Source organism: Alosa sapidissima, chromosome 13 (genome assembly GCF_018492685.1).
Source record: "Alosa sapidissima isolate fAloSap1 chromosome 13, fAloSap1.pri, whole genome shotgun sequence".
Lineage (NCBI taxonomy): Eukaryota > Metazoa > Chordata > Actinopteri > Clupeiformes > Clupeidae > Alosa > Alosa sapidissima.
In genome coordinates, this window is record NC_055969.1 from 29,349,405 (window position 1) to 29,369,968 (window position 20,564).

The following is a 20,564-nucleotide window of genomic DNA, read 5'->3' on the forward strand; positions in this document are numbered from 1 at the left end:
GTATTTTGTGTAGAAAGAAAGTAACACTTGTGGTATACTCTTCTGAAACTCTTTTTTTTAACTAAATTTATACATTTCCACATTTTAAAACCACTCCATCCACCCTTATTGGAACAAATAGCTTAACTGCAGAATGACTTCTAAAGCAGTGGGACATCTGGTTGGTTCTGGGTGCAATTAGAGGGTGTCCAGAGGATGAGCAGGCAGAGTTTAACTGAAAAATGTAAATGTGAGTGTATGTATGTGTGTGTGTGTGTGTGTGTGTGTGTGTGTGTTTAAGTATGTAGGTTTTAGTTGTTGTGCACTTTTTTAAACTTATATTGGATTTTATGGTACGGTGGTGTTTTTACAAATGTTCAAAATGTTCAAAACTAATGCACAGTATATATATGCAACAGCAGTATTTGCACTTTTAAAATTTTTTATTTATATAAATTGTGGGTGAACTTAAACTGTATGGTTCCTGTAGGCTTTGCGTGGGGTGTGTGTGCCCTGTAGGCTTTGCGTGGGGTGTGTGTGTGTGTGTGTGTATGGGGGGGGGGGGCCTCCATGTCCATTTTGCTTGGGGCCCCCAAATTCCTTGAAACGCCCCTGCTTGTTATTAGACCTCGCTGACTTGCCAACTGGCGTCGTGATGTCTCCACTCGAAAGGGGAGGAGATGTAGGCAACTATTTAAGAGGGCATTTAAACAGCCTGTTGATACGTTGTCAGCCTAGAGGGACATCTCAGTCAGTGCATACTGTGAAGTTATACCCTTTATTTTTTCATTCATATTTGTTGGGAAAAATGGCTAGCAGCAAATTTCGCTCCATTGAGAGCCCCATGAAATTTAAAGATCAGGATTACAAATCCCTGAGAGATGCCTGTTTAAAGTCTGGTTCTCTCTTCTGCGACACTACATTTCTTGCTGACCAGAGCTCCATTGGAATGCCCGTGGATCCCAACACTGACAAGGTGACATGGTTACGACCCAAGGTAGGTTAAATAATCCGTCTCCATTATATATTGTATCAATAGTCAGCTCCTTCAAAGCTCTTTAAAATCATCTGAGTATTCATGTAACTAATTTTCCTCTTGTCAAAATGAAGATGAACAAGGAATAGGTATGGAATAGAAGATGGATATATCTGGGCTTAAGCAGGCAAAAGTTATATCTGAATTTACAAATGCTAACATTTCAACATAAAATAAATGAATAGCAGTTACTGCCTAAAAGTTATTCAGGTAGCTGCCTGCAGGTTAGTGAGTATACATTTTGTGTGTTTTATGATGTTTCTACTCTTCAATATGAACTCCTGTTACCATGTTCCTGCAGGAGATCTGTGACAATGCTGTATTTGTGGAGGGCACTATTGGCACCACAGATATCTGCCAGGGCCAGCTGGGTGAGTGTGCACTCTATCTATCCACCATTTATCTACTCTGTATATCTGTTCAGCTTCTCTATACCTATTATAGTATGTCTAAGGACTCCCCTGAGAGATGGTTATGAGCACTTGGATAGATTTCCCTTCTTCTTCTCTCCCTTATCTCTCTGTCCTGCCACCCCTCCCTCTGGGTCTGTTCCACAGCAATTGACTAACTTGACTGGACTTGCAGGGGGGAAGGATTAATGTCTTCATAATTTGTTCTCTCCTTTCTAATTCAGTTAGCTATGCTTACTGTTTTAGTATGTGCATGTCCATGTAAACTTGTGTGTGTGTGTGTGTGTGTGGGGGGGGGGGGGGGGGGGGGGGGGGGGTGTCCGAGATGTTTGTGTGTGTGTGTGTGTTTGTGTGTATTTTTAATTTTTTTACAAATATGCTCTAGCCCCTACAGCAAATTTTGTCCTTGGAATACAGATGAGTAACATTAACACAGGAACACAACATCTCTCGTGTTTTGGAAAACATATTTGGCATAGTGAGGGTTGAGTTTTAGGAATTTCTGAGAAATGTGCCCACACAGGCTATTTGCCCTTGCAATAGTGTGTCTGTGTGTGTGTGTGTGTGTATGTGTGTGTGTGTGTGTGTGTGTGTGTGTGTGCGCGCGTGTGCGTGTGTGCGTGTGTGTGTGTACAGCATGTGTGTGTGTGCAAATATTATTGTGATTTTCCTCATTCAGGTAACTGCTGGCTCTTGGCAGCACTGTCCTGTCTCACCATGCATCCTGAGCTTTTTGTAAAGGTGGTTTCATCTGAGCAGAGCTTGACGGAGGGATATGCTGGGATCTTTTATTTCCATGTAAGAGCTGTCAAATGCACTTAACTTATCCTGCTGTGACATGCAACAGGAGACTTTAGTATATGAGGCATATAAAACTGTGTGTCACCATACATATATCAATATACAATCACTGATAAGATTAAATTAAATGTGGTCTCTTTTATGGGGTGCCTTGAAGGTTAGGTCGTAATTAAAACTTAATTAAGGTTTGAATAAAGAAGAAGTTTCCAGACCCTTTATACATGAACATAATTATTTTGCAGCAAGCATGACCTGACTTGAGAGAGAGAGAGTAAAAAGTAAGGGATCGGTCAAGGGGAAAGAAGATATTGGAAATGACAAACAAGAGACAAGGATACGAGTTGAGACAAGAGAAGTGAGTGCTCCAGGGGTTTTACTCCAGCTGTTTTACTACCAACTTAGCAACACTCCCAGAAACAGACCAGCTGTGGGCTGGTGTGGACGTGTTTTCAGTCACCAAACAGGAAAAAAACAATTTGCACCTGGATGAAAGTCAAAACTGGTATGGGGTATATAAGTGGGAGTAAACATTGGGAGTAAAACAGAATGCAGAACAGCATATTTGATCAATCATTTAATTATGGCTCCCAAATGGAACTTTGCAAGTCAGACAGGCAAACACTCCACTTGCAAACTGTATATATGAACAAAATGTGTTAAAACCTGAGTTACAGTTTAAACAACAGTTGTCATATAGTACAATACATAGTATGAAAATTCATATGAAATTCATTTCACATATCTTCATCTCTCCTTCTTCATTTATCTATCTGATTGTGTTTCTCTGTTCTGTTCTTTTCGTGTGTGTCATCCCTCTCCCAGTTCTGGCAGTATGGGGAGTGGGTTGAGGTGGTGGTGGACGATCGGCTGCCGGTGCGCGGCGGCCGTCTGCTGTTCAGTTACTCCCGCAGCAAAAACGAGTTCTGGAGTGCCCTGGTGGAGAAAGCCTACGCCAAGTGAGTGCAGGCTTTAAGCACTTTGACGTGTGTGTACGTGAATATGTTTGTGTGTGTGTTAGATGTGTCAGATTAATAACTGTGCTGAATTCATTGTGTCTTCATGTGATGTTTACATATCTGTCTCCGCTCCTATAACACTTGTTTTTACATGCCACTCAGTATGCTTATGAGTACTGCCACTCGGTATGCTGGGATATGGTGTTTATGTGCTTATAAATGTGTTTTGTGGAGATTGATGGGATCCTACAGCAGTCTGAAAGGTGGTAATATCTCAGAGGGGATGGAGGACTTCACTGGAGGCATTGCATACTCACAGCTTGTGTCTGCCTACAAGCCCCCTGTGCTCTGGAGACAACTGACTGCATCACTGTCTAGAGGGACCTTGCTGAGCTGCTTTATACAGGTACTACAGCCAGACAGTCAGACAGACACACACACACACACACACACACACACACACCTTCATATCATATTCTTCATTACCAGGTCCAAACCAGTTTAATGCTGATATTGGCACTCTGGGCCTGGGGAACAGAAATTAACGTAAATAATGCAGGACGGCTGATTTATTTTAAAGTTTTTGCCCATTGCTTGAACACTACACATGTCTGCAACACACAATTTTGCAACACACTTGATCCTTTCTGCAACACACTAGCTCCTGCACACTACACACTATTTCATAAGACTCTTCGTTTATAAATTAAATCTCATGGGTACCATGACAACACATCTATTCAAAATACAAAACACAAGTGTTTTCAATCACCCAACACCTGAAAATACTTACTTACAAAACTGAACACCAATCAGCCAGCCACAAATAGGCCTCAGTTGATCCATTTTGAGAACTTTGCAAGCATCATGTTTACGGAATTAGCCGCCCTACATAACAAATAACAAAATCGAAATGTGCAACTGGTCTATGAGCTCTCACACTAAAAAACAGTGTGGAGAACAACATTATGAAACACAAAGAACAAAGAGAACATAGACTTAAGATTTACAGTTTTTGCCCATTGCTTGCACTTTTTGCAAAACTTTGGCTCACTGTTCTGTTATCTGTTCTGTTAAGTCTTTTTCTTCTTCTTCTTCTTCTTCTTATTGCATTGCATGTAAATGCAATGGACTATTATCACTGTTCTTCTTTTTACAGTGCATGAAAATGCACTGTTCTGTTATCCGAAGTCTTCTTCTTCTTCTTCTTCTTCTTCTTCTTCTTCTTCTTCCCACCAAATTTCTGCGTCTAATTTAGCTTCAACCGTTTAACGTAGAAACTTCGTTCAAACTTTGAAACGTAGGTTTTGAAAAGCACACTTGGGGAATGTATTTTTTATTTTTGTAAACTTTATACTTTTTGAGATATTAATAAAAAACAAGCTTATTTTTCCCCATAGACTTAACATTGGGCTGATGACATCACAATGGGCTAATTAACTTGATTTGCACCTGTATCAACTTCCAGCTGCTCAACTAGGACCCATCAAAGGGCCAGTTAAACTGATTGCACCTGTATCAACTGCTTTTTCCTCAACTAGGCCAAATAGGAGACCTTTTCCACCTAGCCATTTAATTGGACCCCATTCAATAGACCTCTCCAGAATAAGTCCCGCCTCCTAACTTCCGTATCCATCCAACCTTCGGTCGTCAAATGTCTATGGGAAATAACATGGCGTTTTGAAAGATCGTACCTGTCAAACTCTGTAGTCAAGTCAAGTCGGCTTTTATTGTCAATTTCTTTACATGCACTGGTCATACAAAGAATTGAAATTTCGTTTCTTACTTTCCCATGCAGACATAGACATGCTTTAAATACAGACATAGACATACTATGGACATAGCCATAGACAATAAACATTAAATTAAAGTGCAAGACTGAAATATAGAACATGTATGTATCAAAATAGAAATATAGGACATATATTAAAAAAAAAAAAAAAAAAAAAAAAAAAAAAATTCTGTAGGTGACAAAGTAGAAAAAGCTGCAGGGCAGATTGGCCTACACACTTCTGCCATCTAGTTTCCACTGGATTTTTTGATTTTCGGTGCCGTTTAAGTAGTATAGTCTATAGTATACTACTTAAACGGCACTGACAATCAAAAAATCCAGTGGAAACTAGATGGCAGAAGTGTAGACCAATCTGCCCACCAGCTTTTTCTACTTCGCTACCTACAGATGTTTTACCGGTATGATATTTCGAAACGCCATGTTATTTCCCATAGACAAATGACGCCCGGAAGTTGGATGGATACGGAAGTTACGGAGGCGGGACTTATTCTGGAGAGGTCTATTTGGTGCCACTTTGACATCAAATAACGTTACAGCTGAAGCGTTTTAAGCTTTTATATGAACCTATTGGCGTCATAATCTATAACTGACTTACCGGCTGAGTTGACACGAAACAAAGTTTTGCAAAATGTGTTTGCAAGTTGCAAGTTTTGCAAGCAATAGGCAAAAACTGTATTATTGACAATTGGACACAGATGTTGCTCAAACATCTTCAGATCTCACAGTAGAGTCACAGTAAAAAATACACATCTGAAGTATATTATCTGTGATAATAACACAAACCATCAAATGTTTCTGTTCATTCTGAAAGGGGTCTTTATATTTTCAGTGTGCCTTCACTGACACTAACAGCATTACACCGGAATGCAGTTGAAGTGTACAAATGTGTTTAATCAATGATCTTATTTGTGGTACAAGATTTATTTTTATATATGGAAAATAAATCTGTTAACACATTTGGAATGATTATTCTCTGTTTTAAATGACCTTGATTCCCCTTGTTTTCTTTGTGCTGTCTACAGGCCAAGACCTCGCGTGAGATTGGGACCATCACTTCAGAGGGACTAGTGAGAGGTCACGCCTATGCCATCACTGACACAAACAAGGTTTGTTCAGCCTCTGTGGACCAGACAATAATTCACAAACCAATCAAGTTTTTTATTCAGTCCATTAGGTGTTTTTGTATCCTTTAAATATGATATATGATCTGTTAAATTATAAAACGATTAAATTATTAAATGATAATTGCAACTTCATTGCAATTATCATTTTCATAACCATCGTTGGGCCTATGGGCCTTATAGGCCTATGTATTATCCATGTACTAACTTCCAGGAAATATGTATGGTATTTAGTTGACTATCATCAGTATCATATATCCAACTCTGGTAAGAAAATGTATCTGAAAACTGTTGTCACTGGCAGCCGTATTGAAAAATCCTTAATATGTCTTTAACATGCATGTGTCTACAGATACAAATAGACTCAACTGAGGTCCTGCTGGTGAAATTGCGTAATCCATGGGGTTTTGTGGAATATTGTGGACCCTGGAGTGACAAGTAAGGATGGGTTTTTATTTTATTTTATTATTACAATGACAAGTAAGGATGGGTTTTTTTTTTATTTTATTTTTTTTAATCATCTTCTTCTTCTTCTTCTTATTATTATTATGATGATGACTTCCAAACACCAAATTAACATCTCTGTTTAATGTGTATCTGTTTCTGAAATGCTCAGGTGTAAGAACTGGAAGAAGGTTGCCAAGGCTGAAATTGAAAAACTCCAGCTTCAAAATATGGAGGATGGGGAATTCTGGTGAGTCCTTGACTATAGCACAAGCACAACAATATCATGAATTTGTTGAACATACCTCAACCTGACAGACTACTGGGTTTGACTTTTGTTTTTGCTCAATGGGCATACCTCTGTGTGGATTTGTGTGTGTCTGTGTGCATATTTGAAGAGTTGTCGGAAACGGGATCATTATTATCCATTAATCTGTGTTATTTAAACATTACTTACAATGTGTGTGTGTGTGTGTGTGTGTGTGTGTGTGTGATTTGCAGGATTGCAGTGGAGGCGTTCAGTAGCCTCTTTAACATGGTGGAGCTGTGCAGTGTGAAGCCAGACTCCCTGAGCAGCGACAGTGACTCCGCCTCCTCCTGGTTTCTCACTGAGTACGAAGGCTCGTGGATCCCGGGCTGCTCTGCAGGAGGCAGCCGCAAATATAGACGTTAGTGTGTGTGTGTGTGTGTGCCCGCGAGCTCGTTCATGCAAATATGTGTTATATATGGAAATGAGTGTTTTGGAACCATAATATTTAAATGTGTTTTGCCTGTCTGTGATCTTGCAGGGTCGTTTTGGAAAAACCCAAACTTTAAGCTATCACTGACAGCAGCAGATGTCGAGGGACAGGATGATGATGATGACGATGAAGATGATGCAAACAGTGGGTAGCCTACTGGTTAAAAATTGACACTTCATTCACGATCACTTCTTATACGATCAAGGTGATTCACGCAGCTGGGTGAAATGTAAGTACAACTGCAGCCGCTTGGGGGCAGCATAAGTCCTCTGTGGTGTTCCGCGGTCGAACCGGACGAAGCGTTCGACAGCAAGGGCTGTGATTGGCTGAGTTTTCAGTGTGTTGTTTCTCTGTGTTTTTAGCAGCCCCTGCAACCTGCTAGTCCACTGTAACCTATAAGCTTTGTACATAATGTTAAACATAGTTTTGGATTCAGTGGCAAGATTTCTTGATTGTACAGTGCCTGTCTCTCAGTAATGTTGTAAAATGAGAGCTTCGTCAGCTGGCAGTAAGCTACTTTGTCGGCAGTCATGAGAAGTTCGCTTGCTACAAGGATACAAGCAGGGACGGATTAAACAAATATGGGCCCCTGTGCACAATATCAAAAAAGCCCCCCCCCCCCCCCCTCACCCTGACCGCGACGCGTTTGCGCATGCAAGTGACGTGCGCGTGCAGCCAGCGCTTCTCTCTTTGCTGTCGCTGTGCAGGCTGGTGCACAATTGCACACAATGAAAATGTAGTACATTATGTCATATATTATAACTCAGGCCCACACAGAAATGAATTCCAGCAGCTGTTTTTACTATTAGGCTGTAATCTCCCTTTGCTGTCCAAACAGTCTACAGCAACATTTTTCAAACGGACCGGACACAGTTGTCATATCTGACGTTTTCTGTCTGACTCAGGTGACGTGAACATTGGCTACCTGCATGATAAGGTTTTCACTTCACTGCTGCTTGACACTACCTTGCATGGAGACATATTTCACGTTAACAGTGGAGATGTTAGCAAAACTATAGCGTTTGGTAAATGGAGATGCAGATCATCTCCCTAATTAATTTCTTTGCGCAACAGCCCACATTATGCGCTCACTCAGCGAGACGAGTGAAATAAGTGTAGGCCTATCTGTCATCGGCATCGCCATAGGCTATTTGCTACGATATAAGCTACTGTTAGGCCTACACAAGTCAAGTCACGATTTATTTGGCTATCCAATCGCTGTGCTGTTTTCATGAACATTGCAGGAATCCACTTCATTCACCTACCCACGAGTGGGTCAGTTTCACTTTCGTAAACACGCATACACATTGAATGAGCACTCATAGCCTACCACTTCCACCTAATGTTATGCCTCTATATTTTATGAATTAAGAAGTATTTATTGATCAGGAAAACATTTAGTTTATTTTTCTTTCGGTCCGTGGTTCCATAACATCATTCAGTTGTGCTGCAAATTAACAGACAGAAGCACCGGGCTAGCCTGGGTGTTCCCATGCTGCCTTGCGCGTGATTTGATTCACGCTGCTAAGGCAGCCTGGAGACCATGGAGCAAATTTTCGCCTGAGATAGGGAACCAATCACAGAACAGGGGGGAAAGCAAGACGATGATGAGCTATGCACAGACGCATTTGATAGACATCCGTGGCACCCAATAAACGGATCTGGGCATTTTTTTCAAATACGAGAAAATGAACGTTTGGTTCCCAGACCACGTCTCATTGAGAAGTGGTGGCGCTAGCCAGGCTAGCACCGGGCATAATCTAGCCTAAATTCATGGCATTTTTTTTTTAATCCGAGGGCCCCCATTGGCTGAGGGCCCCTGTGCACGTGCACACTTGGCACAAGCCATGATCCGTCCCTGACTGCCGCAGAATGTGAAAAACTTTGTGGTCTCAACACTGCAACGAAAATTTCTTGCTATGGGGAGGAGTGACCTACAGGACTGCATCAGAAAGATCAACGAATTCCTCCGCACAACACGCAGATCTTCCCAGGGATTCAACATGCTTTAATGTAGACATTATTACACAGCTCTTCAAAGTGCTGCAGAAAGTTCCATTCACATGAATGGGCCTTCCCAACGTTCGGGCCTATGTTAAATCTTCATAAATCACCGGCAAAGCATTTAATCACCGCTGTCAATGGCAACGGGTTTTGTGCTTCTGATTAATGTCTTTCATATCACTACGCAAGGACTGGAACTTCATTCAAACGTGAAAGCAGACGGTTGATCAGCTGTGTTCTAAAGAATGTTTGATTCAAGTTCAGCAGCGTGTGTTGTTGCAAACTATTTGTTTCTCAGCAAATGCCACGATGAACGGTAACAAATAGGCTAGGTTATGTAGGCTAAAGTCATATCGTGGGGAGTTTATTATTTCGTTTTGGCAAGTAGCCGTATAATAAGCGGGATAATGTATAGAACGCCGGTCATTACTTTGAAAATAAGTCCCTTCAGGGCGGAACAAGACCCCTCCGCTGCGCGTCGGGGTCCGGTTCGCCCTGTCGGGACTTATTTTCCCAGTAATGACCGGCGTTCTATACATTATCCCTTACGTAGCCTAGGCTAGAATATAGAATGTAGACTGTTCATTATTTCAATAAATACGTTTTCTCTGAAGCACTTTTCCGACTTCGTCTTTCTATAAGCATATTAAGGAGATATGATAGAAAACTGGATTTAACTAAACCGTGATCAATTTAAGTTCCCGTGCCCCCGCTGAAAGTCTCATGCGCTTATCGTTACACTATCAAATCTATAAGTGACCGTGACAAATAGGGTATAAGATACATAAACTCACGCTATTGTATTATCATATATGTTTGGTAATGGCTCAACTGTCTCTGATTTTTCTACTGATTTGGACTGACTTGGAAACTGCGTTATGGAAGCAGTAAGTAAGTCACATCAAAAATAGTAGTGGCAGAACTCCCAAGTGACACCTTGTGGTTGTTTGTGTCAACTGCAGTTTGTGCCATTTCTGCTGGGGTGAGTAATTCATGAAGGAACCCGTCCAAACTTAACTGGTACCCACTGTAGATGTTAGTGTGTGTGTGTGCCCGCGAGCTCGTTCATTCAAACGTGTGTTATATATGGAAATGAGTGTTTTGGAACCATAATATTTAAATGTGTTTTGCATGTCTGTGATCTTGCAGGGTCAAACCCAAACTATCAGCTATCAATGACAGCAGCAGATGTTGATGGACAGGATTATGACGATGAAGATGATGCAAATGCTGCTGCACAGAATCAGAAGGAGAAAGGGAAGAAGTGCACGCTGCTGGTGGAGTTGCTGCAGAGAGACCGCAGGAGCAAGAACAAAGTCCAGTTCCTCCACATCGCCTTCCACATCTACAAGGTGAGAGAGGAGTGGCAGAGAGGAGTGGGTAGTGATGAGCGGGGAACATGGAAAATGGTGGTATATGCAGATCAAAATGTGAGAAATTTTGTATCGACATAAGAGTGACATGACACGGTCATGAACACATGAAACTGTCATGACACATGAACCCTAATCCTAACCCTAATTCTACACCTAACCCTAAATCTAACCCTAACTTGTTATGACAAAAAACGAATGTCACTTAATAACAGAAGTCTTATGTAATAAATGTTTATGACTTGTTTATGACACATTCATGACAGTGTCATGTCACTCTTATGTTGATACTGTCAAGTAAAGTGTAACCGAAATGTTACTATGGTGCACTGCTGCTGTGACTGAACAGCGATGCTCCTAGGAGCACAAATACTTATAAAATGTTGTTACAGATGAAGGCTTTGATTATATGGTAGAGTTTCTTTTTTTTTTGGGGGGGGGGGGGCTTTTTATGCCTTTAATTAGATATGATAGTGGAGATTGACAGAAAGTGAGTGGGAGAGAGAGTCGGGGTGGGATCCGGAAAGTCCCACGGGGTGGGAGTCAAACCCGGGTCGCCGGCGTACGGTGCAGGTGCCCCAGCCCCAGCCCCAGCCCCCGCTCTGAAGAGTGTATCATTTTTTGTCAAAAATGTTTTCTTTTATTCGTGCAATCCTGTATCCCTTTTTTGTCTCTTTCTCCATTGCTTTCCCATAGATTCCTCATACGGAGACACTGTTTTTAAGGATTATGAAATGTAAAATAATCTAAATATCATTGTTATAATGATATTCATAGGAAGTTCTAATAGGACGTCTGTATTAATTGTGTGTGTGTGTGTGTGTGTCTTTCTCTTTTGTTCTTCTGTATATATTTGGTTGCAGGTGGAGAACCAAGTGGGTAAGCTGGATGAGGCATTCTTCTCATCCAATAAACCCGCGGGGCGCTCGGGCAAGTACCAGGCCGTGCGGGGGGTGTATAACAGAGTACTGCTGGAGCCAGGCAATTATGTCATCATACCGTCCACCTACAGACCCAACCAGCCAGGGGACTTCTTCCTCCGGATCTATGCCAAGACTGGCAATACACTGGGGTGAGTGGTAAAAAATGAGCTGGACAATGTTTGGAGAATGTCTGTGTGTGTGTGTGAGAGAGCGAGTGTGTGTGTGTGTGTGTGTATGTGTGTGAGAGAGAGAGAAAAATCACTTCGAAGACTGGATACATATTAGTTGTTTATAAAAAAATACCTGTATTTTGGCCTAATTGTGCCCTTATTGGATAAATGTGAGGATGCTATATAAGTATTTAGCAAAAGCTTTAAAAATGTAATATGAATTCCAAAGAGTTATTCGGTTGTTAAGTTTAGGCAACAAGTGAGTAGTAGGATGACAATTTTCTTAAAGGCTGAATAGTGGAATTTTTATTTTATTTTTGCTGTCTATGGAGAAAAACAAGTGGCTCTGAAAGCTGTTGGACCCAGAAAGAAATTTATTATCCCATTATTGCATCATCACTTAATAAGCGAATTGCTTCTTGTGTTACAGACGTGAAAAGTTCACATGCTCCACAAACTTCTTCATGGTGAGTCCACCAGTCTTCATGAAGCGTGTTTTTGTGCCACATGTAAAGCATATTACTTTCAATATTAATACAAATACAACAAGTTATATATCATACCTTTTAGCTCACAGTCTCTCTCTCTCTGTGTGTGTGTGTGTGTGTGTGTGTGTGTGTGTATCTTTGCTTCAAAGACTGTGATGTCAAACCCACCTCTGCCTGAGGACCAAATGAGAGTGAATAACTGGTTCGATCAGGAGGATGTCTCTGTAAGTCCTGCCCTCCACTTTCATTAACAATTGTGTAAAACAGCAGTTAATATGAGACTCAAGGTGGCATATTTGAACTCTAAATCTAAAGATTAGATTAGATTCAACCTTTTGTCATGTACAGAGACCAGGTACATAGCCATTGAAATGCAGTTAGCATCAATCCAGAGGTGGCAAATAAGTGCTACAGCACAGTGGTGCTACTACACTGACACATCTAATCTCTAAATCTAATCTACAGCATTAGTCGTATGACCATAACATGTATTCTGAACTACAGCTATACATACAGGGGTGTATCTCTCTCCATGTTTACCCACCTTTTTCTACCACATGACCACTGCATGTCTGAGAATGAACAATGTCAGCCCTATCAGTTGGGCATTTTCATGTTTAGATCAGCATTAGTTTCTGCAGCCCTTCATTAGATTGTCTCATTACTAGGTTGAATAAAGCACAGCAAGCAATCTAATGGTCTGTTCTTTTTTTAGGACGACAGACTCGATGCTGCAGCGTTCATGAGGCTTGTGAACTCAGGTTTCAACTCACATTCATCTCGTGTTTGATTTTGTAATTGGTGTCCTGTTATCTTGTTTGACCACAAGGGGGAGAACTATCCTTCTGAGCCCTGTCAGTTGTCAGCAAAACTGTATGCTGTGATTGTGTGTCATTGGAATGAAGACATCCATCTTCAACCTCATCTAGTGGTTTCACATTTCCACTTACATTTTCACATTCTTGAGGAGGCTTTTCAGCAGAATAATGCACAAGGTTAATACTTACAATGATGCATAGTATCTGAAGGTTGATTCAACTGACAGAAAGTTTCTCTCCCAGTTTTGGAGAAGGACTATCATCTTCCTCTGGAGACGTGCCGACAGCTTGTTTTAGGAGAAGATGTATCCTTCCCACATGTCTTGCACTAGCTATTGTTCTGTCTTCTGCGTATCTGAGTGTGCATGGTTGATCCTTAATAATGCCCCACAGACCAGAGGAAAGGCCAGGCTGGACCGCACACAGGCTCTCAAGCTGGTGACATCACTGCGAAACCTACAAGTCAGTTGTTCATTGATTTTCAAATATTTTGTATCAGTCATTGTAAGGGAGACATATTGGGGATGATACGTGGCAGATTGGCTTCTGTATGTTAAGTATCTAATCAATTCATTATTTATTTTTTTTACATGTTTGTACATGTTTATGTTTATTGTTATTATGAAGACTTGCTATTGGATTAAATTAGATTCAACTTTATTGTCATTGTGCAGAGGTCAGGTAAAAAGACAACGAAATGCAGTTTGCGTCTAACCAAAAGTGCAAAAAAGTATAGACAGGAGGTACATATTATTGTCATAATTATTGTTATTACCAGTATTGTTAATCTATTATTTATCATTATTTGACTTCACTTTCAGTTATTATTTCTAATGTTAATGTACTGTAATGTTTACTGTCATTGTTGTAAGTCGCTTTGGATAAAAGCGTCCGCTAAGAAAACACAAATATATAACTGGTTTTCTCTTTACCTTTTTCCACTCTCAAAGTCAACCTTTTTCAAACATGATGAGGACTCATCCGGAACTATGAGTCCCTTTGAGCTCACTGAAGCCCTGAATGCATCAGGTATGCATACATAAGTAACATCTGGAAATTGAGGGTGCTCATTTATGTTCCAGAGGACAGAGGAATGAGACCCCTGTCTGTATTTTTGTATGTCGAAGTCAGAACATCAAATACAGTATTTGCTTTCCTCCACCCATGTAATTGCATTGGTATCACTCCTTTCCTATAAATCCAGACCTCTTTCGATCTCCTCCTTAGGTTTGAAGTGTGACAGTGAGGTCGTGAAGGTGGTTTGGGAACGCTTTGGGTCTGGGGAGATCCATCTGCCCTTCCATGGCTTTGTCTCCTGTGTCACCAGGCTGAGAGCACTCCATGGTGAGCCAGCCCAGCCTTCCACACACAGCCTGGACTTATTTGATCATTGTTTTGTTACCTTTCTCTACCTGTCACAGAGTAAGGCTTTTGCCAATGGCTTGTGATGGACTGTGTTTGTTCCCTCTCCTCAGAACTGTATGAGTCGGAGAATCTTGAGAAGAAGAAGTCAGGGCTGAAAACTGTGAGTATATCTTCATTCTGACTCAGTTCATCTCTAATCTGATCTCTTTTTGATCTCCCTCTTCTTCTTATCTTAATGTGGACAGTGATTAGATGTGGTGAAGCATGCTGTGATACATCAGTGATAATATAATGATAGTAAACTAGTATCATTAGCAAACTAGTGTCATTATTTACAAGCAGGGCACTAAGGTGAATCTAATTCTCAATAGGAGACAAACACTAAAGATGCTGATACATGACTGTTATCTCTAAGACCATTCTGTTATTATTAATTTAGAAAGTTTGTCACGACTACCTGGCTCACAGTAGTAATGACATAGGGGAGACCAGACCATTTGTTAGGTTAAATCCAAAATAATTTATTAAAACATTAACTTGATGAAAACATAATTTGAATAAATAAGTGTAACAAGTCAGTAAATGAGAAGCAAGAGAAATGTAATCAAAAGTGTAGTGCAGATCAGTAAAGTGTAGGCTGTGTGTAATGCAAAAAGGCAAAAAGGATGGTGCTGCCACCAGCATGGAGGCCAGAGCAAAGCCCAGCCGAGCAGAGCAAACGCACTGCGCAGAGCAGAACCAAGCAGAGCTGTGCATGGCAGAGAGCGAACAACTGGCAGGAGATGTTTTTAAACAGTCTCGCCAATCAGCTGCTGTCTAGACCAGATGGACTGAAAACAGACAGCTCCCCCTTCAGACTGGGGGGAGAGAGACCACCCAAACATATTTTATCAAAGGTGGAGTGAGCACACCCAGCAGGGCAAAGCCGGGCATGACAAGTTAAAATCTTGGTTCCCAGAGTTGTTACTGGACGCTGCCTGTCAATCAAAATAACCTCTATCTTTTCTCTCTGCAGTGGCTGCTGAGACTGCTGGCTTTATGAGGATACTCCAGATCCAGGATATTTCAGCCTATGATACAAGCGAATCTACAGTGCTTTAACGCATGCCTTTCTTTGTTCTTCCTACCAGCCATGAGACCCCCTAAAAAACATTTAGGGCCATACATTTGAAGGGTCAGTTTGAACTTTTCTAATCTACAGTAGCCTATGTCTAAGCCATAAACACTTGTTTAACATAGCTAATATGTGACCAGCCAAACAGCGTATGAGGAATGATTATCTGCTCCTGTTTAGCAAAGGCATGTTCAAAAGCAAAACATTCTGCTCTGTTTTGCTAAGATTTCTGGTTTGAACAACATGTTTGGTCACAATGGATGCAACGATGTGCAACAGACTTTTGAGGCATTTTTCTCTTGTTCGGTGGGTGTGACAGAGACACTATCCTATCAGCATATGTGTATACAAAACCAGCAGCATGAAAAAGGCAGTGACCACAGCATATCCACCTACAGTCATTTACCAATGAAAGATAAGAATGAAAAGTTGAAAGGAAGATGAAACCTACATTTACATAGATTTAATCGGGCTCAAAATAAATGTAGAAAACAAAGCAACTCTTAGAACACTTGTGCCGTCAACTTAAAAAGACAAATTATGAAGGCTGATTATTGGAGAGGTGTTTAAATGTTGTAACAAATTACATTGTTACATTGTAACAAAATACAATGGAACAATTGTAACACCCCTGGGGCCTTGTATACGTGTCTAATGTTGGCTAGTTTTTGTGTTTATGCAAGTTCGCCCAAGAGAAAATACAAGAACATAGTTGGGAATAGCCTGCCATATAAATCTGCCACTTCACAGTGATCATATCCCTTCACATTCCAATGAATATTTTGCTGTCCTCTGAAACTAATACAATTCATAATCAATTATGCAAAATTATACAATTTCTAGTGCTTTTTTAACACTGTGGGCATGCTGGCTGAATCTCAATAGCAATCTAGATGTCATGCTTACTCCAGCAACTCCCATAGCTCCCAATCCAAGGGCACACCCATCCTCCATTCACAAGACCAATTAGTTGTGCTTTATCTTCTCTCAGTTCCAGACAGTACTTTAACATTGTTGGGTTATGTGCTGCTGTTATTATTCCTCACTGTGAGGTACATTTGATCTCTTCAGCTTTTTGTTGTTTTTGGTTGTGCCTACTCCTTGTGAGTTAATTTTTGTAACTTGCAAGCTTTGTGGAATAAATTGCACTTGCATCCTGTCGACATGAGTGAATCATTCCATAGCCTTCAAACTACTGTACTCAGACAATAAGGTGCCTTTGAAAGTAATAATAATAATAATGAGGTCCAATGCAGCAGGTGATCCATTTTGAACACTAGTTATCATGCAGTTAGCCAAGTAAGTTGTGCTCTGAATTCCCCTTTAAGATGAAAGTTAACCTGCTCCGTGTCATAAATCACCACGGTTACCAAGCTGGGATTCCCTTGAGGAATGGAACGGAACTCTCACTTAAATTATCGAGATTTATCTAAATAAGTCAGGATTTGCATTTAGCTTGCTTGATGGAATACCCCCCTGGTTCCCTGAACTGTAAACAAACAGTATTTAGTAATCCGGTCCCCCAAACCATTCCAAAACACTGTGTGAGGTTGCTCACTCGCTGTCCGGTGTGTTTTGTTTGGTGTTCAGCTCAAATATGAGATTACACAAACGTAGAGAGCGAGAGAACTCAGTAACTGGTCTTATTACTTTATTTTCTCATGGATGAAGACCACAAATGCTAGCTTGTGTATATATGCTCATAAACGAGCACACAGACATTGTCCATGTGGGTCACTTTAAGATGAGGGGGTCATGCAACATTCACAGGGGCCCTGCCCAAGCTGACAACCAGTCTGGCTTACAAGGAGAGTGTGGGGAACGGCTTCCTTTCTTTACCTGAGAACGACGAGAGGTCATGAGCAGAAAAGCATCAACAGCATCCTTATCTGTGTGAAACAGAAACAGAATGAAAACGTCTCAGACAAACATTCAGTCATTCATCTGAAATATAAATCTAAAAATAGAGTACTAATTATACACATTCAAATTGTTACATTATTAAATCTCCAAAATGGCCTTTATTACCTATTCTCTATGACAGTAAAGGAAATAGGAATTATTTCTTTTGCATTTTTGTATTACACAAACCTCACCTTTTTGAGGAAGATGTTGATAGAGCTGCTTCAACTCCTGTGGCTGAAGGGATCTGAGTACTTCTGAAATGTCAGTGGTCTTTCCCCCAAAGTGCATGTCATAACTTGTCAGCTGCTTCCTGGTCTCCTGGTTCCTAATGTGACTGTGAACCACCGTGGGGACTGAAAGAGGACGGAATGCTGCTGTGTTCAGCTGACACACAAACCCATAAAAAATGCTGAAATGCCTCCATTAATCATGAGAACGACTGTCTCTGCCTTACCTATTCCTTTTGGGGCAACTCCATGGAGTGCATTGCATCCATAACGAGTCGTATTGCCTTGGAGGTCAGGCTTGTTTGACGGCTTGCAGTAATTGTGGCGCATCTCTGTGTCAATGGTGTAAGAGACCATTTTCTCTAAGCTCAGAGGTTTCAGTTTAGTGGGTTTCTGGACACCTGCAATTAAAACACTAATGTAAATCTACTTTACATACAACTATTCGCTTCATGTTATCTTTAAGTGTTAAATGTGAATTGGTAGGAGCAGGCTTCACTCTTTTTTGTTTTTAACCAGGTAATCAGAAAGGAGAATGAAAAGAAAATAGTTCAATGTTTAACAATTTAGTGTAAAAAGCCTCAATGTTGTACCATGTTTTCTTTAAAAATACATTTACTTAATCACATTGATATATCTGCTTCTTAATTGCTCCTGAGAACTCTATCTATCTTGTTTCTGAGGAACTCTATCTAATTATCTGTGGTAATTGTGACACTTTGTAAATGTCCATACATTGAGCTACTTCCACATACTGTAGATTTTCAAGTTCCTTCTAGCTATCCCACAACCTTCCCTTCCTTAATATCTTCAGCCCGATTATATACCTGAAAACATAATGATTAATACCATGCATACAAAAAACATGTTTATGATACCCTTAATGTCACTCTCTTTGCATTTTTTTCTCCAAATCTAAGGCCTTGTACATAATCGATGAGCATGCCATAGCCTACATTTAATGTTTCAGTCATACTGAGAACATGTTAGTCTTCCATCCCACAGTTTGGGCTGGCTATGAATAACACTTTTCAAGATATTGATGCCAAAACATTGCTCAATGTTTTTCAAGCTGTTAGGCTGAAGTAATATCAAGGGCTGAAAAATAGAATAGATTTGAACAGAAACATTTTACAAGCCTTGATTTTGGGACCCTTTCATGATATAGACATGGTTTGAACAACATCTGAGAAGATGCAGCAACAACCTTTTTTACATTTTTATTCTATGAAGTATATTCTGTGTGTAGGCAAATTGTGATGTCATGGAGAATTGTAAGCAATTAAAAACATAAGCTTACTAAGGTCTTCCTATCAGGCCTTCATTTGAAATACAGTAGATAGATAGATAGATAGATAGATAGATACTTTATTGATCCCCAAGGGGAAATTCAAGGGTCAGTATCACTGGGCAGTATCACTTGCCTTCATATATATATATATATATATATATATATATATATATATTATATATATATATATATATATATATATAATATAATATATATACAAATCATACCTTGAGGGATGCCCAAGTAGTCAGTGCGGTACGTAGAGCGATACTGGCCAGAAAGAGCATCAGTTATCTGCTGCTCAGAGGGGAGGCTTGTCCCAGGCTTTCCATTATAAGCAGACCTTAGCCCTCTGGGCAGCCGCCATACCATGAAAGACTAGGAAATAGCATCAGAATGCTAGAGTTACTGCAGAGGCATCCATGCACATTTATTGCTATAGGCTACCAGGCTGGTAAAGGCTACACACCTCACTCGGGTGGGGATTGTTTCTTCTGTTGCCAGAAACTGTTCCAGTTATGAAAGCAGGTTTGGACGTTGGTTTCCAACTGAACTCCTCATTGTACACAGTTTTTGTATCCACAGGCTTATCAAGTGTATATGGATTTATGTGAACCTTTGAAGTTGAAGTGCTAATATGTTGGAGAAAAAAACAACAACCGAGAGATGGGAGGCATAATTCGAATTTAAGAATTCTAAATGTTTTGCATAGCCTTTACATGTGCCTACCCGTAAACGGGCTCTGAAGAGTTGGGTCGGTAAACAAAGTCACGTCTGTGAGATGTCTGGTATGGATCCCACTGCTTTGCATCTTTAAAAAAAATATAGCAGCCTAGTTATGTCTGAGTTTAATATTAGGCTAGATAATGATGACACATAAGAACCGACAAATGCTACCTTACATAAAAAGAAAAAAAACATTTTGTCGCCGACTTCTAGAGGCGTACAGTTGGTGCTGTCCTTTCAACCTACCTGAATGGTCCATGGTTACTTAGGGTCAGGGGAAACTCCTGGGACTAACCTACATTTCGTCCTCCTCTCTACTGCTGTGTGTCCTCTACCATGTCCTCCAAGACGTTCGGAAAAAGGTTCGGCCCAAACACAGTGCTAATTATGACGCGACGGGTGCGCTCCACTCTACTATGACACACTCGGTGAAGTCTACAGGGGCTATTAGTATTCCAGAATCTTTGCCTAGGAACTTTCAAGCACCGGTTGTTAGGAGACTAGGCTACAACAACACAGGCTTTGTGTTGATTGATAGCTGGGGGGCGGGAGGATAGAAAATAAATAGGTCATTTTGCTTTACAAACCTTTATTTGCTTTTGACACATACACACATTTTAAGTTTCGAATAGGCAATATTACCCTATATTGTCTTAAGAAGCACTATCCGTAGGCTACATTATATTTTAGCTGAATGTTGCCTAGGCCTACTTAATTTAATTGAATGCTTGAATTATTGTAAACTAAAAAAAGGCCTAAAGACAACAAAAGGAACAGAAATATATTTAAAATGTGTAGGTTGAAACTTTCAGATGCACAGTTGACAGATGCAAAGGCTTAGGCCTACATAGGCAAAATCCGTGAGTGAGCTCAATGGCGCT

The 20,564-nt window shown here is 40.5% G+C and overlaps 2 protein-coding genes across 2 annotated transcripts; one reads left to right on the top strand and one right to left on the bottom strand.

Annotated features, from left to right (window-relative positions):
- The first annotated feature begins 686 nt into the window (after positions 1-686).
- On the top strand, positions 687-16,695 carry capn12 (calpain 12). The gene is made up of 21 exons (XM_042059889.1): positions 687-976; positions 1,317-1,386; positions 2,105-2,223; positions 3,049-3,182; positions 3,417-3,588; positions 5,997-6,080; positions 6,448-6,533; positions 6,712-6,789; positions 7,041-7,207; positions 7,328-7,423; positions 10,433-10,635; positions 11,520-11,728; positions 12,180-12,216; positions 12,387-12,461; positions 12,953-12,998; positions 13,299-13,360; positions 13,449-13,517; positions 14,006-14,084; positions 14,283-14,399; positions 14,531-14,580; positions 15,436-16,695. The coding sequence occupies exons 1-21, from the start codon at positions 788-790 to the stop codon at positions 15,460-15,462; spliced, it is 2,169 nt and encodes a 722-aa protein (XP_041915823.1). The 5' UTR covers positions 687-787; the 3' UTR covers positions 15,463-16,695.
- Positions 16,696-17,168: 473 nt separating this feature from the next.
- On the bottom strand, positions 17,169-20,070 carry LOC121680497 (testis-expressed protein 26-like). Its single transcript, XM_042059900.1, has 7 exons — positions 19,930-20,070; positions 19,687-19,768; positions 19,427-19,589; positions 19,185-19,335; positions 17,894-18,067; positions 17,631-17,792; positions 17,169-17,423 (listed from the first exon to the last, which is right to left on the bottom strand). Exons 1-7 carry the CDS (start codon positions 19,940-19,942, stop codon positions 17,299-17,301), a joined length of 870 nt encoding a protein of 289 aa, XP_041915834.1. The 5' UTR covers positions 19,943-20,070; the 3' UTR covers positions 17,169-17,298.
- Positions 20,071-20,564: the final 494 nt, after the last annotated feature.

Coding starts and splice junctions, on each gene's coding strand:
- capn12 (XM_042059889.1), top strand. CDS start 788: ATGGCTAGCAGCAAATTTCGCTCCATTGAGAGCCCCATGAAATTTAAA. Junction 3,183..3,416: donor GTGGAGAAAGCCTACGCCAA/GTGAGTGCAGGC, acceptor TGTTTTGTGGAG/ATTGATGGGATCCTACAGCA. Junction 12,462..12,952: donor TCGATCAGGAGGATGTCTCT/GTAAGTCCTGCC, acceptor TTCTTTTTTTAG/GACGACAGACTCGATGCTGC.
- LOC121680497 (XM_042059900.1), bottom strand. Junction 19,336..19,426: donor ACAATCCCCACCCGAGTGAG/GTGTGTAGCCTT, acceptor GCTATTTCCTAG/TCTTTCATGGTATGGCGGCT. Junction 17,793..17,893: donor AGTTGCCCCAAAAGGAATAG/GTAAGGCAGAGA, acceptor GTCCTCTTTCAG/TCCCCACGGTGGTTCACAGT.